Source organism: Magnolia sinica, chromosome 12, assembly GCF_029962835.1.
Source record: "Magnolia sinica isolate HGM2019 chromosome 12, MsV1, whole genome shotgun sequence".
Taxonomy (NCBI): Eukaryota; Viridiplantae; Streptophyta; class Magnoliopsida; order Magnoliales; family Magnoliaceae; genus Magnolia; species Magnolia sinica.
The window spans coordinates 1637613-1654399 of record NC_080584.1 but is presented as its reverse complement, the minus strand read 5'-3'; the positions used below and the strand labels follow the sequence as shown (position 1 = coordinate 1654399).

General features: G+C 40.4%; 1 protein-coding gene across 1 annotated transcript; it reads right to left on the bottom strand.

Moving 5' to 3' along the window:
- Positions 1–13725: 13725 nt before the first annotated feature.
- Positions 13726–15498, bottom strand: LOC131220753 (tyrosine decarboxylase-like). The gene has a single exon (XM_058215579.1). It carries the CDS (start codon positions 15446–15448, stop codon positions 13892–13894), a length of 1557 nt encoding a protein of 518 aa, XP_058071562.1. The 5' UTR covers positions 15449–15498; the 3' UTR covers positions 13726–13891.
- Positions 15499–16787: the final 1289 nt, after the last annotated feature.

Below are 16787 nucleotides of genomic sequence, written 5' to 3'. Positions count from 1 at the left end.
ATATATATATATATATATATATATATATATAAACTCTAATTTCTAAGTATCTCTCGATGTGATTAGGTGCCGACTCGGTCCGGATTATTCCAGGCCAGACCCGGAATCGGCTCCGGTCAGGCATGCTGGACTTGGTCCTAAGTTGGGTTGAGTTCGGGTCAAGCTTATTTCAAAACCATATTGAGTCGGATCAGCTCTAACTCAGGTCCGACTCGACTTGATGCCTAGATCTACACGGAGTCCTATTCGTCAGCTATAACGGAATATCATGCACTGGGCCACGTTATAATGGAATTTGATGGGCCTAAGTTGAATGGGCCAGAGAAAGGCCCATGGAACTGGGCCCACCTTGATCTATTTCCGTGATCATAATGTCCTCTTCAACATGAGTTGTCCACTTGATGATGGGCCAAAGTAGACACGTGGTGTGTCCCACCTAATGACTGGCTCAGATATTGCACGTGTGCCACATCAGCTCGTGTGGGCGACTGAGTTTCTTGCAATAAATCGAAGCTGTTCATTTGGTTTCTGGCACAAATGTTTACTTAACCAGGGCCTACCTTAGCTGTATCACAAATGGTCACTTAGCCATCCATACCGTCGAATTGATGGGCCCCATCTTAGATGTATCACAGCCGGAATATTGCATTTACAGACGATCCTAACCGTCCAAACGGTGACCATCAAAAGGATGGTCAAAGGTTCAAAATCAATGGGTGAGATTGGATGGTCAGCGAATCAGTGCATTTTTCTGGATACGATCTATCGACAGTGGGACCCACAATCTGGACGGTCCAAAGTCCGCGTGCATCTAGACGTGGGTCTTTGAAAAATATAATCAACTACAAAATTCTGTAGGGAGCATGCCAGCACGCAGACTTCTTAAATTGACCAGAATGCCCCTGTGGGTGGAAAAATACACTCACCTTCCCACGTGCGTCTAGTCTCGTCCCACGTGTATATCAAAGATTCCTCGAGGGCAAGATGGTCATTACACAAGAGACGGCTAGAAAAATCATCGCCGTTGGATTACGATGGAAGCAAATGCTACGATATCTTATTGCATCGCTAACAACCATAAATAAATAAATAAAATAGTAGTTTTTGGATTTTGTCTTTGCTACAGCGCGACTCTGGTTTGTCGCGTTGGATTGAGAGTGGATATTCACCGTCCAATTCCTGAAACGTGGCAAGTAGTGGTTTACATCCGGACGGTCCAACTTGTGGGGTCCTCTATATAGATGGATTTTAGTTGAAATCATATTGATACGATGATCCTATCCGTTGGTTTCACCTGCCTGATCGGTCTTCATTCACACAGTCTATTTGAAGGATGCCATGATCGTTTGTTTGGTGTACCTGCTTCATGTGAGGCCCAACACCATCAATTGGATCAATCGAGACCGTCCATTTGGTCAATTTCGTTCATGTTTGGACAGTCTAGATTGATTCACAAGTATTGTTTCGTGGATGAGATGTTTATTAGGTTGGGGCATGTGCATTGTTTGGTGCGATTCTATGGCGTTTCGTTACGGGAGAGATGGAAGAGGTGAGGAGTGGCACATTCTCCGAGATATAAGTCAATGATTCGGTGGGCCCCCTCAGGTAAGAAGCTTAGGTGGGACAGTTCTCATCTATTTTGCCGGCTAATGTTAGGCAGGAGTCCAGATACAATGTAAAACAAATACGTGAGTATCTTGATATATATTGGTCCATTAATTATTAAGTGTTTTAGTTTTTATATTAGATGATGATTTTACATAATATTAGAGCAGAATGTTTTAAATTTAAATTCTGAAAGTAATAAATATATCGCAATGTTATATTTTCTTATAGGTGAGTCTTAAAAATCAAATCTAACTTAGAGATGAAGAAATCAAGCCAGGTCTATTTATAATATGAGTGTCTCTCTACTATTGTCCAATATATTCCCATGCAAGGGAGTGTGTCCTTTTATATATATTGATGCACCATTCTCTACTAGCCCTTGATATATATATTGATACACCATTCTCTAATGGCTTGGGATTTTGGATAACATGGTGATTTAATAGGGTCTTTTAAGGTTAAAACTTTACATCATTCTCAACAAGATGAATTAAAAATATAAAAATATTTGTGTAATAAAAAAACTTATGTGGTCATATTGAATATTCCAACTATAGCCATCTCCCTCCCACTTTTTCTATCATGTGGCTTGCTTTTGGATTTATTTTATTTTGGGCTCATGTCTTGGCATGAGATGGCATAATGGATGAAAGGAGTGAATTTTTCAAAAACTTTAAAGTGGGCCACCTAGTTTGTGGCCCGCAGGAACCTGCTCCGGAAGGTTGCTGCAGTTGAAAGCTAGGTAGGGCTACTATGATATTTGTGAGAAATCTACTCTACTCGTTCATTTTGCCAACTCATGTCAGGATATGTGCCTACAAATGAAGTAATTCAAAACTCCAGTAAGACGCATGGTAGAAAAAAGTAAGGAAAGAAATGCTTATGGTTCACAGCTTATCATAGTACACTAATATTATATGCCAACCAAATTGTTCATTAGGTTATTCCAGAAATACAAATATGCCAATCTACATTGCTTTGTGCTGTGTGACCCACTTGAGTTTTAGATTTGCTTAACTTTCGGGCTCATATAACATAAGCTAGCAAAATGGACAGGCTGAATAGATTTCTCACAAATATCATGGTGAGCCCTCTCTCGTTCCTAACTGCTAGAGTCACCTGCGTATTGTGTTTAGTTAAGTCCACATCATACGTAATGTAGATGATGGGTCTTATAATGATTTTATTTTATTTGTATCATAGGTCTCATGTCGTACGTACACAACGCAAATAAATAATTTTTTTTATCACTAAACGCATTGTAATCTACGTCCACACTTGAAACATGAATTAAGTCGTCCACGTGAAACATGAATTAGGTCAATTAATAAATTAGGTTGGTAGTAATAACTGGTACAAGCAAAATGAATGAACCGTCAGGATAGTCAACAACGACCTTACAATATTGTTTCTATAGGTGTAGCCCAACTGATGAATTAATCAGCCACGTCACGTACACAGCTCCACCTGTTACATGCACGTGACGGAAAAAATCCTCGCGTAACTTTAGCTGACGTGGACGGAACAACTTCACGTGGATAAAATCCACCCGTCCATCAAGTGGGCCACCCTTTGTTTGGATTGGCCACGGTGGGGTGTATATATCATCCAATCCATTCATTTGACACTCCACACCAGGAAGAATAGATTCCCAGTAAATCAGGACATTACAAAACTTACGTGGACCACACCACGTGAATTCGTAGTTGTAGGCATGATTTTACACCGTTCTCTATGGTTTGGCCCACCTATGACTTGGGTTCGACTGTATTATAGTATCAATGGTGAAAATATAACGTTGGACCAGGTGGACGGTGTGGATTATACATATGACGTCCAAGTCAGGCGTGTGTACGGTGTCCTTCGTTAGATATAAAAGGCCCATGCAAAGCGCGTGGGCATTATCACGTGTGAAGGACAATGAAAGAAAGGGAGACTCCGAGGGCAGACGTCTTCACATACAATGCATGCAACGTTGTTTGTGAGCTTTCTCAAACCTGGTTTTCTTTCCTGCCAACGTGGCACTTGGGTGTAAACAATCTGAGCCGTTCGAAAAGTGGGGTCCACCATAGAGATCACCTTGGATGAAAATCAATATGGTCCACTCAATGGATGGTAAGAGTCATGATTGGGTGTGGCCCACCTAAGAGGGAGAAAGAAATCAAGAGATTAAGAGAAAGATCCCATGTATGGCCCACCTGACAATTTGTTGACTCGGAGATCAAGTCATCACAAGTTAATATTAGAAAAGTGTCCCACACCGTACTAACTACATGAATATAAAATATATAATAATATTTATATTTATTTTATTTTTGGAATTTTTTAACTATAAAATTCCTCATAAATTTATATTTTACTAAATAATGCCTCTACAAATTAAAATGCAATAAAAGTACTTCTCAGTAAAAGGAATTACCTGCTACTCACCGTACACTTTATTCTTTAAAAAATTATAACGTCATATAATTGTGGGGCCCACATGATATTATATGAATTCCAACCTGTCAGTGGATGCAATTCCCATGATGTTGGGAATAACCAAAAATTTGGTGGATCTAAGCATTAAGTGGGCCACACTAGAAATTAAAAAAATAAGATACACCATCTAATAAAATAAAAAATTAAGATACTGAATCTGCTATTTTATTTTTAGATTTTTTTTTACCTTAAAAATACTCAGAAATATATATTTTACCAAATAATGACTCTACAAACTAAAATGATGGGAAGGTGGTTTTCGAGGCGAGAAATTACCATACTATCTACTACATATTTTATTCTCAAAAATGTTGTAAGGTCTAGAATCGTGGGGCCCACATGATATTATATGAATTCCAACATGTCAGTAGATGCAATCCCCCTATTGTTGGGAATAAAAAAAACATTGGTGGATCTAAACATTAGGTGGGCCACACCATCTAATAATATCAAAATTCACGTGCAACTCATATGTTGTCCATGACACATCCATGTGGACTTGAAATTCTCTTATTTTATTGTGTAAAAAATAAAAATAATACATGAAGATACTTTGGTGACAGCAGTCCTAAAAAAACAGATTTATAGAGGTTTTTTTTATTTTTTTATTTTTATTTAAAATTTTTAATTTTAAATTTTAAATTCATGGGGATTTTTATGTAAAAATATATTTATTTTATTTTATTTTATTTCAAGCAAAAATCATTTTGATGTGTGACTACCTGTATGTATGCACCACTAATTTATGGCCTATCAGCGGATAATTTCCGTCATATAATGGCAATGGAACATTATAAAAAATTCACTAGTACCATGGTAAAATAAATAAGTAGGAAAAAATTATTTTAAAATGTAATAAATGGGAGATAAACATTTAAAATCTATCTTATATTTAGAAGCCAAATAATTCCTTGAAAGACACATTTATGAGGTATTCATGCATGTTGTGTGTGTGTGTGCAGAAAATGATATTACGAGGCCGACCTAAAGGGAACTTCCCATGAGGTCAAGCTTTATGGACGCCACCATGATGCGTCGTGGAAATCCACTCCATTCATTTGATAGGTCCCCTTTAGGTCATGGGACGTGCCAATAATCAACCATATCTAAAATTTAGGTAGGCCACATTATTTGAAATCATGAAAAATCACGCCTAAAATATCTAAAAGCACTTAGTGGGGAGCTCACGTGAGTTTTGAAATGGCCTAAAATTTGGTGTGACCCCTCATCCAAGTGGAACACACATAATGGATGAATTGAATATTTAAACCACATCTCACTCGCCCTTATATATAATTAGGAATGTTTCAATGGGCGAGCATCCACTCTCAACTTTTGTTGTAGTGTGGCAACCTTAGTAATGGATTGGCATGAATTTCTAACCCATAGACACACATATCACTCATTAAGTAGGCCTCATGTGTTTTTTTATTACCAACAACCATCAATTGTTTTCCACATTTGAGTAGAGGTGGGCATTAGACTGAGTCGGACCGGATTGGGTCTAACCCGATCCACTCCTATATCTCAACGGCTTGACACAAATTCGATCTGATTCGAGACCGAGTACCGGTCACCTGACCCGAACAGATTCGAAGTATATATGGCCTGATCCGATCCGGGTCCAACTCGGTTAGAAAAATCGATCGGATCGGATTGGGCAAGGTTCGGATATCCTCGCTACTATTGTTGGTGTGGTCCATTTAAGCTTTAGATGTAATTAATTTTTTCTTCAAATGCTCTAAAATGATCTCTAAAAATATATGAACGGTGTAGATTAAACATATACATCAAGGTGAGCCCCAAATGGCTCTGAAAGCACTCCCCATTTTGGTATATATATATTTTTACTGGATATGTATTTACGTGCACTGCAAGAATTCCGATGAATTACATTTCACAAGAATCACAGCGATATACTTGCTATAACCACGTTAGCAAGTTCCGTGGGTCTGATCATGGGGTATGTGTTATATCCAAACTGTCCATCCTTTTAGCAAGCTCGTCATAAAGCTTGAGATGAAAAATAAGACAGATTTAACTATCAAGTGGACCACACGAAATGTTAAACGGTGAAAATAATTCTCTGCTGCTATTTGCGGTGTGGTCCAGATGATCTTTAGATATTATTCATTTTTATAATAATGCTCTCCAATGATCTCTAAAAATATATGAACGTTATAGATATACTAAATACATTATTGTGGGGCCCATATAACTTTGATCTCCTTTAAACCGTTTGTACAACTCGGAGCTTGAGGAGCGTCAGTCTCATCTTCGCACGCAATGTTACAACGTACTTGCTGTAATGTTGTTAGCAAGTTCCGTACGTGTGATCATGTGGTATGTGTTATATACAAACCGTCCATCCTTTTTGCGAGCTCGTCATAGGGCTTGAGACAAAAAATAAGACAGATATAACTATCAAGTGGACCACACAAAATGTTTAATGGCGAAAATCATTTTCTGTTGCTATTTGTGGTGAGGTTCAGATGATCTTTTAATATTATTCATTTTTTGGATAATGCTCTCCAATTATCTCTAAAAATATATGAACGGTGTTGATATAATAAATACATCACCGTGGGGTCCATATAACTTTGATCTCCTTTGAACCGTTCGTACAACTCGGAGCTCGAGGGAGCGTCAGTGCTTGTCTTCGCACGACACACACCCCAGCTATGTCGTATAGCCTGCATCAGCTATCCCATCTTATAGCGGCTGTATAGCTGTGTATGGTACTCTAGCAAACCTCTTAATATTATACTAAGTAAACTCTGTTGGGGCCCACTGTGAATGCATGTGCTTTATCCAGGCCGTCCATTCGTTTTTCCATATCATTTCAGTGGTTGAACCCAAAATTGATGGGTATCCAAAGCTCTAAGTGGACCATACTACTGAAAAAAGTAAAATTACTAATATGAACCACCCCGGATCGGGTGTGGTCAGGTCAGTCTGAATCCATTCGGATCGGGTTGTCGGATTGGGTCGGTCCGGATTGACCATGACTCGATCCTGTTCCGAAAAAACATCGGATCTGAATGGTCCTACCCGATCCGCACCGATCCAGGCCGTCGGTTCGGTTTGAAACGGGTCGGATTGGGTCTGATCAGGTCAGATTTGCCCACCTCTACATTTGAGTGATTGATGACACATTTTTGCATAAGGTCATTTTCATAACATTTTTTTTTTCTATTTAAAAAAAGGCAAGTAAAAATTTATTAATCCAAACGGCCCCAAAATGACTAAAAAATCATTTTCATGACAAGTTTTATTATCAAGTTAGGATGCCAGTTGAATATTGATCCCAATAGTAATGAAGCTGGTATACATAAGATATAACGGGATTTGATTGGATGGCAGGCTACAGCTATAGATGGAGCTTGGTAATTGAATAACTTTCATATATACTTAGATGGCCTCGTGAACACTACATAGATCAGTGGTGTTGGGATGTGATCAAATTTGCTTAGGCCACATGTTGTTTATGCCAAATTTGATAATATTAAATCTAACGATTTGGATGATGCCACATGGCAGCAAGATTTTTGCAAGAGACAAATCAAATGTTTCTTTAACCTACTATGATGACCAAGAGAAATTAGAATTCGAAAAGTCATGAGTGGTTTGAAAAGGGTAAGCCTAGCTAACTATTATGAAGATACACGTGTCGCATATCCAGTACACATGACAATTGTAAGGCCCCATAATTCAAATTGAGTTTCATCTGAAACAGGGTCATGACCAACAACAAGTTCGGCTAATCCACCATGATGGCTTGTACGGTTCCTACGGTTGAAGATATCTAGAGCATGGAGTAGTGATTGCACTAATATGACCTAATATCATGGTACATTATTCATGATTGTGTGAAGCAATAGATGATTATCATCATATGTGGTGACTCATGAGAAACTATTGTCTACATAGCAGAGATATATACGACCTATGTGCAATCAATGACCAACCTATGACAAACAACAACTCTACATGTCGTTGCTTAGTAGGTCGCGACTGTTTATGGGTCCAAACGGTAATCTCCATATCAATGTATATGAGAAGTGGCTACAAAGATCTCTCCTTACCATTGTTCTCAGGATACGTATGAGGAAGATAGAAGATTTCTACACCCTTACTAACCCAACACATATCAAATTAAATTTATAGTGCAATGTTGCTTATCAATTTTATCTTTTTTTATTTTATCTTCTCATAGCATAACCTGTCTATGTTGCTATGTCGGACTAATTTTAAGCTAGAAATAGTGTACTTTCATCCTTTTACACTACTATGATGGACTGACTTAGACTATGATTAGTATAATTCCCTTACATATATGTCGAGCGATTGATCATAAGCAATACCTTTTATTTTTCTCTTTCTAGTAGTGCAATTCTTTTCATCTATGCCCTATTAGCTGGTCCAAAAAAGACTTAGATCTAGAACCTCACCATCCATGTCGTCGCAAATATTATATCGCAAAGAAATCATCTTTTGTACATTCTCTTTTATTTTATCAATATAATTGAATTCCTTTCATTCACACATTATACTTATTTGTTCATCTTTACTATCACAATGATAAAGTCTTTTTACCTGAAATCTAAAAAGTACTCATCAAATGTCGAACGCTCTCCTCTACAAATCACTTGATTACAAATGACTAAATATATAACCAAATTGCTTTAATTCTAGATCATAAATAACTGCTCAATCTCTCATGAGGGCGGTTGGAATCAAATTAAAGGTTCGGTTTGAACCTAGCAGTAAAAGGCTTCATCATGACAATGAATCTAGCTGTAAAAGGCTTCATCAAGACAACACTACCAATCACAAGCTAGTTAATGGAGTAAGAAATGCTTTAATTTTCAATCATAAAGAACTACTTAATTCCTCTTTGAGTGGGTGGTTGGAATAAACAACTTTAGTTTGAATTTAGTAAAAAAAAAAGGCTTTATCATTTTTAATACTATATGCATGAGATTTGACCGGCACATGCTAATTAATATGACCCACGCAGAAAATGTTTGAAAGATGTAATCTCTGGCACCGTGGGCCATGAAATCATACTACATCCCAACGTCTCAAATCTCCCCAACTCGTCTCCCTTTCAAACCTGCTTTGGGTGGGTGGGCCGCATCCCTGACATAGCCTTTCATGCGATCAAAATCCTGTCACGTCAGTACCAACATTGGTACAGCAGGGGGCACGGTGGGAAACGGATTGGCTACTCCCCCTGCTGGTCAGTGGTCTGTGGGCCCCATCATGATGTATGTGTTTCATCCATTCTGTTAATCCATTTTAACAGATCATTTTACTGTTTGAACCCAAAAATTAGAGGGATATATATCTCAAATGGACCACACCACAGGAAAACAATAGTGATTGGATATCCACCATTAAAATCTTTCTAATGCCCGCTGTACTGTTTATTTGACATCCAATCTGTTGATAAGGTCATACAGACCCAGATGAAGGGACAAAGCAAAGATACGCTTGATCCAAAACTTTTATGGCCCCAAAAGGTTTTTAATGGTCGAAGTTAATTTAACACTTTTTCCTCTAACATGGTTCATTTTTTATTGGGATATACCTCATTTTTGGTCTCACACTATAAAATGATCTAGAAAAATAGATGGACGGCATGGATGAAACACATACATCATGGTGGGTCCACAGAGCACTGACCATCAGCCATTGGCTGGTGGCAGGGGGAGTGGACAATCCATTTCCGGCACGGTGCCCAGTCTAATATCAGGCAAAAGTACCCGTGCAGGTATCTTCCTACCAACGACAAAGCTCTCTTTGGATGTTGTGACGTTAAAAAAATAAAAAATAAAATTTAGGGATTGAATATTACAACTATTAATCTGGACCGGTCGTCTTCAAAGCAAAAGAGTAAATCAAAGGGTCGAAATGATCCAATCGAAATTTTTATTTGTTGATTTTCAACCATACAAAGAGTGACTCATCTCATAAACGGCTCAGATCATTAGAACATGACCCAAATACAAGGGATAAAGCTCCAACGGATAGTATTTCAGTACGTCATCATGTATACCATCATACCTCTCAAAATAAAACAGAGGGGCACGAAATAACTTACTGTTAATCGAATGGATAACTTCAAAGATGTCATGTAAGTGAAAAATCCAAGCCGTCCAGTAAGTTGTCCCCATACTAATATCATCTTGCACACTCTCAGATGGACTACAATTTTATTTTATTATTTATTAATGGATATACATTATATTTTATAATGATGGGTGGATGAGGATGATTTTTGTACAAATAGATCCTCACGATGGGTTCAACCTATTGAAAGGCTCAGATGTTACACGTACATAACATATTGGAAATTATCTGATGGATGGATTGTAACTTATGGTCCAACAAGTTGAACTTGAGACGTTACCATGATTTTGTCGGGTATGAATTAATGCTCGTTTTGTACGCGGATTGCGTCCTACCCCAGCCGCCTCGACCCACGAGCGGGCAATTGTGTGGGTGGGCCCACCGTGATGTATTGGTTCATCCACGCCGTTCACCCCTTTTCTCAAATCATTTTAAAGTATGCATCCGTTTATCCAAGCCGTTCATCTCCTTTCTCAGGAAAAAAAAAAAGAAGTTACATTGAACACTAAAGTAGGCTGTACTGAATAATAAGCTTAGTTGCATTAAATGCAAGTTACCTTGGCGTTGACCACTTCAAGTATCCAACTCTGCGTGTCTCTAGCTATTAGTTTGGTGGGCGTGCATATCACAATTTATCTATTTATCCATGCTTCCATCTCTTTTCTAATATCAATTTAAGATGTGAGCAGAAGAACGAGGTATATCAAACACTTAAAAGACAACATCATATATGATTATTAAATTCAATATAACTTGCATTCTTGTGTACATATGTTAAAATAATACGAGAGAAAGGATGAATAGCGTGGATAAATAAATACTTCGGCCAGCCTACAAAGCTACCCATTCATGACTAGAGATGAGCGGAGGCAGGATGCATGTCCCAATTTTGCCCTCAATTATATGAGAAAAGGGATGGACGACATGGATAAATTGACACATGACGGTTGACCACCCTCAGAACTGCTTGTTCGTAGCCTAACAGTAGAGTTAGACGCAATCGGACACGAATTTCTTGCCAAAGTCTATGACAAATAAGTTATGGTGCTAGGATGCAATTGCAAGGTGGGGTACACTGTCATGTTTATAAGAAATTCAGTTCATTCACCAATTTTTCTCGTTCATTTTAAAACATGAGACAAAAAATGAAGAGTATCCAAAACTAAACTAGACAATACAACACAAAGGGAAGGGAAATCCTGTCATTGAAACCTTCTTAAGCTCCACATTAATGTTTATATGCCATCGAAGCCGTTGTTTATAACGTCATTGTCACTGGGATGAAATGAAAACGCCGAAAACTTATACCGTTACAAAACTTTTGTGGCCATATAAATATTTCAATGGTTGTCATAAAATCCCCACTGTTTCCTCGTGTGTGGCCCATTTGAGTTTTGGATACATCTTATTTTTTATCATACCTCTTAAAATGAGCTCGAAAAACGGATGAACTAGTTGGATTTCTCAAAAATATCACAGTGACCCCACCGGGAATCCTCGTGTAAGATCTTTCTCGAAAAGGCTTTAGCAGTAAGTCCGCGTCCGCTCGTTTCGAGTATGATACTTCCACAGCTCGTGAATAATGAATAGAATGGCCGTAAGGCCCGGGATTCCATCGACCATGAGGGATTTTTCAATGAATGGTAGACATTTGCCAGCTGCTCAACTTACAAGCTTTCAATGGTTGGATCCAAACCATTGATACTATGGGCCACACTATGAATTATCCACCCACAAAAAAGATAGTTATCCAAGGTGGAAAAATTCTTAAGCTTTTGGATAGGTTGCCAACAGACTAGAATAATCTACAACACTTGCTTTAAATCTACTCCGTACATCAGGTGAAAATCCTTATTTGAACCGTTAGTATAAAAGATCATCCTCACATAAAGCTAGAATGGGCCATATCAATGGGATCAATGCAAAATCGTGCTTAAAAATTTGTAAGTTCACGTGGTGCGGCCCACTTATGATAGGATGGTTTTTTGTATCTTCACTTGAACCTGGTGAATTACTTGATTAACGGTTGTGATGAAAGATACATGCCATGTGGGCCACCATAAAAAGCCTCTGGCATCCCATCATTATTGTTACCTGTGGTGTGGCCCACCTCAGCAGTGGATCTGGGTAAATTTTTTAAAAAATACTCTAACATCGAATATAGAACCTGACAGACGGAATGGATTTTTTATATACGACATGGTGGACCCCACATAGCTCATTATTGTAGACAATTGTACTTTGGGAAAAATTAAAAAATAAACTGTCAGGAACGAAGATAACATGGACTGGTTTCCCATGCACAAGGTTAAAAGACTCGGCGACTTACATCACATGGGATGGACTCCTTCCTTGAGTCAACCCGTTCGATCGAGTCTTTAAAAAATAGGCCCATGCATGTGATATCTGGACCATTTGTGCCACGTGGACGGTGATGGACGTGTACACGGTGGTAATGGGATGCCGCTTGGCTAGTGGTAGGTGCTAAGTGGACCCCACCATGATGTATGTGTTTTATCCCCGCCGTTCATCCATTTTTAAAGATAATTTTAGTTATTGATCCCAAATATTAGGTAGATCTAAATTTCAGTTCGACCACACCATGGGAAAACAGTAGTGATTGAATGTCCACCATTAAAAAACTCCTAAGGCCTACTGTAATGGTTATTTGACATCTATAGCCTGTTGATTAGGTCACACAGACTTGGATGAAGGGACAAAAAATATATATCAGCTTGTTCCAAAACTTCTCTGGCCCTAAGAAGTTTTTAATGGTGAGCGTTTAATCAACACTCTGCGGTCCACCTGTGATTTGGATCAACCTCATTTTTGGCCTCATACCATAAAATGATCTGGAAGAATGGCTGGACGGCACGGATGAAACACATACATCACGGTGGGTCCCATAGAGTACCGACCACTAACCATTGGCCATTGTCAGGGTCAGCATCCAATCCGTTTCCGTAGTAGCAGGCGGACGCGGATATCCTGCATGGGAAGTTCCTTGCGTTGGGAACTTAAGTGGGGTCCACCTTGATGTTTGTGAGAAATCCACTCCGTCCATTAGTTTTATGAGCTCATTTTACAATAAGCGGCCAAAAATGAGCATGATCCAATACTCAAGTGGGCCAAAAACGTGAGGATTGAACTTCCATAGTTGAAATATTCAAGGGTCCACAGAAGTTTTGAATCATGCTAATATTTGTATTTTCAGTTCATCACATTAGTAATAACGTTATGAACGGTACGGATGACATGTAAACATCATTGCCGACCCCATACAGGTTTCAACGGTAGTAATTTCCCTACCCACCTTCTCTTCCAGTGCGGCCCACTTGACTATTGTATCCTTCTCGCTTTTGGTCTCATGCCCTAAAATAATCTCACAAAAAGGATGAACGGGTGGATTTCTCACAAACATCACGGTGGACCCCACCCACGTCCGTACTGGGCCATCTCCTCATCACCATCATATATATATATACACGTAAAAACGTGTAATTACTTCCAACAAAATTCATTCATTCCAAAAATGAAATCGTTGCCAACAAAGGTTATTACACTATAAACAAATCCACCATAATTTAAAATAACGATTAGATACTTATAATTACGAGTACTTTCCTTGATCTTTATCACCCTCATCAGATATCATCTCCACCGTCGATCAATGCTTCAGATCTCCACCATCCATCGCACCCACCAGCGCATCCGCATGCTCCTGCACCACCTTCCACGCCAAATTCACGTGCCGTTCCTCAGTAAGCGTCGCACCAACGGCGAACCTTATCATATAAATCCCACCCACCACAGCATGAGTCATGTACAGACGGCCCGCCGCGTTCATACCCTCCAACAACTTCCGATTCAGCTCATTCGCACGGTCCAACTCCGACCCATTGTCAATCGCGGCATCACGACCGTCCATCGATGCTGGCAGTAGACGGAAACAGACCATCGCGAATGTTCTAGGGACCACTATCTCAAATCTCGGGTCCATCGCTACAAACCCTTCAAATGTCTTAGCCATCTTGACATGGCTCCTTAAGAAATTACGTAGATTGGCCACACCATAGCTACGAAGTACCATCCATAGCTTCATGGATCGGAATCGACGGCTGAGAGCGATCTGCCAATCTTTATAATCCACCACCTGTTTTGAATCAGTAGCCTTGTTTTTCAAATACTCTGGGTTTGTAGAAAGAGCTTTGACAAGGGCATTTGGGTCTTTTACCCAAAGGCAACAGCAATCAAGGGTTGTAAAGAACCATTTGTGTGCATTGAGACTGAATGAATCTGCACCGTCCACTCCATCAATGAAGTGCCGGAATTCCGGGCAGATACACGCGCTGCCGGCGTACGCCGCATCGACATGGACCCATATCCCGAAATCTCTCGCGACATCCGATAACGGCCCGATCGGGTCCGTAGCAGTCGATGAGGTGGTCCCCACCGTCGCGCAGAGGAAAAGTGGAACTAATCCATTTGCAATATCGTCTGCGATCGCAGATCGGAGCGCGTCGGGGGAGAGAGCGAAGGACGTAGATCTTGAAGTCCGTACGGCGCGGAAATTGGCTGGGTGGATTCCGGCGATCTGAGCTGCTTTTTGAAGTGCGCAATGGGTTTGATCTGAACCGTACACTACAAGCCGTCCGATGTGATCTCTACCGATTTTGTTAAGCATTCGATCACGAGCGGCGGTGACAGTGCATAAGATCGCCTCGCAGGTGGTGCCTTGTAACACGCCACCACCGTTGCCGGAGAAGAGGAATGGTTTTGGGAGTTTGAGCATTTTGCCGAGCCAGTCCATTACAATGCTTTCGAGTTCGGTGGCGGCGGGGGAGGACATCCAGTTAAAGCCGACGATGTTGAAACCGGTGCTGAGCATTTCGCCAAGAAAACCGGCGGTGCTGCCGCTGGAAGGGAAGTAGGCGAAGTAGTTGGGGCTTTGCCAGTGGGTGAGGCCGGGGATAATGGAGGTTTGGATGTCTTGGAGAATGGAATCGAGGGGTTCGGGATTGTTGGGAGCGGAGTCGGGGAGGAGTTTGTGGAGGTAGCCGGGTTCGACTTGGCTGCGGACGGGGTATTTTTCGATGTCGCGGTAGTAGTCGGCAAGGAAATCGATTATCATGTGGCCTTGTTTGCGGAATTCGTCGGGGTCGAGTGGGTTGAGTGCGGATGTTGAGTTGTTGGTTTCGAGAGCGTCGGTGTGGAGGCTGCCCATCTTGTGTTTGTGGTTTGGTCTGCGAGAGAGAGAGAGAGAGAGGGAGAGAGGGAGAGCCGAGAGGGCTGCTTCTACTCTTCTGTGAGAGAGAGAGAGAGATAGAGAGAGAGAGAGAGAGAGAGAGAGAGAGAGAGAGAGAGAGAGAGAGAGAGCCGAGAGGGCTGCTTCTACTCTTCTGTGAGAGAGAGAGAGAGAGATAGAGAGAGAGAGAGAGAGAGCCTAGAGGGCTGCTTCTACTCTTCTTTCTTTCTTTCTTTCTTTCTTCAGAACCCAAAACCCAAATGAAGATTGGGTTTGTAGAGAGAGAGAAAGAGAGGTGGTGAATGTGGAAGTGGAGGGAACGAGGGGCTTAAATAAGGAAATGAGGTGGGAATGATTGTGGGAGGGTGGAAGGAGGGAAGTGGGGCCCACGGAAAGTGGTCTGAGAGTGGATCTTGACCAAAGACCTCAGCTTTGCAAGTGTAAATACAAGTGGGGTAGGTAGGCCTTTTTTTACTGGATTAATCGGAGACGTGTAAAAGGAGTCGGTAATTCGTCGGCTACTTCTGGGATGTTTGATTTTTAATTTTCTTACTGAATACGTATAAATATTAATAATTATAACCAACTTCACCCGACGCGGATTAGCTACATACGGACGCGGATTGCGTCCTACCCCGCCCGGACGGTAATCCATCTGGGCAGGGATCTGTGGGGCCCACCGTGATGTAAGTATTTTATCCACGCCGTTCATCACTTTTATTAGATCATTTTAAGATAGCATCTTAAAGATGAGTCAGGTCCACATCTTCAGTGGACCACATCAAAGGAAGTTGCACTGATAATGACACTTGAAACCTTTCTAAGGGCCAACGTGATCTTTTTTTTTTTTTTTTTTAAATACCATCCAACCTATTAATAACGTTTTTTAGACGTGGATGAAGTGAAAACACAAATATCAGCTTGATCCGAAACTTCTCCAGCTCCGAAGAAGTTTTTCACGGTGTACGTTAAATCCCCATTTTGTGGTCCACTTAAGCCTTGTTTCTACCTAATTTTCTTGTTATTACCTTAAAATGATCTGATAAAAGTGTTGAACGGCATGGATAACATACTTTCATCACGATGGGCCCCACAGATTCCTGCCTGAACGGATAACTGTTCGGGCAGGGGTAAGACGCAATCCGCGTCCCAACTTATAGGTTGAGTAGCGAGAGTCAATACTGATGTGGCGTTACCAAGTTATGTGGCCCAACCATGATGTATGTTTTGTATCCACACTATCCATACATTTTGATAGATCATTTTAGAGCGTGATACAAAGAATTGAGGCAGATCCAAGGCTGGAGTGGACCCCACG

Bases quoted from the DNA above. Each gene is read 5' to 3' on its own strand.
- LOC131220753 (XM_058215579.1), bottom strand. From the start codon at position 15,448: ATGGGCAGCCTCCACACCGACGCTCTCGAAACCAACAACTCAACATCC.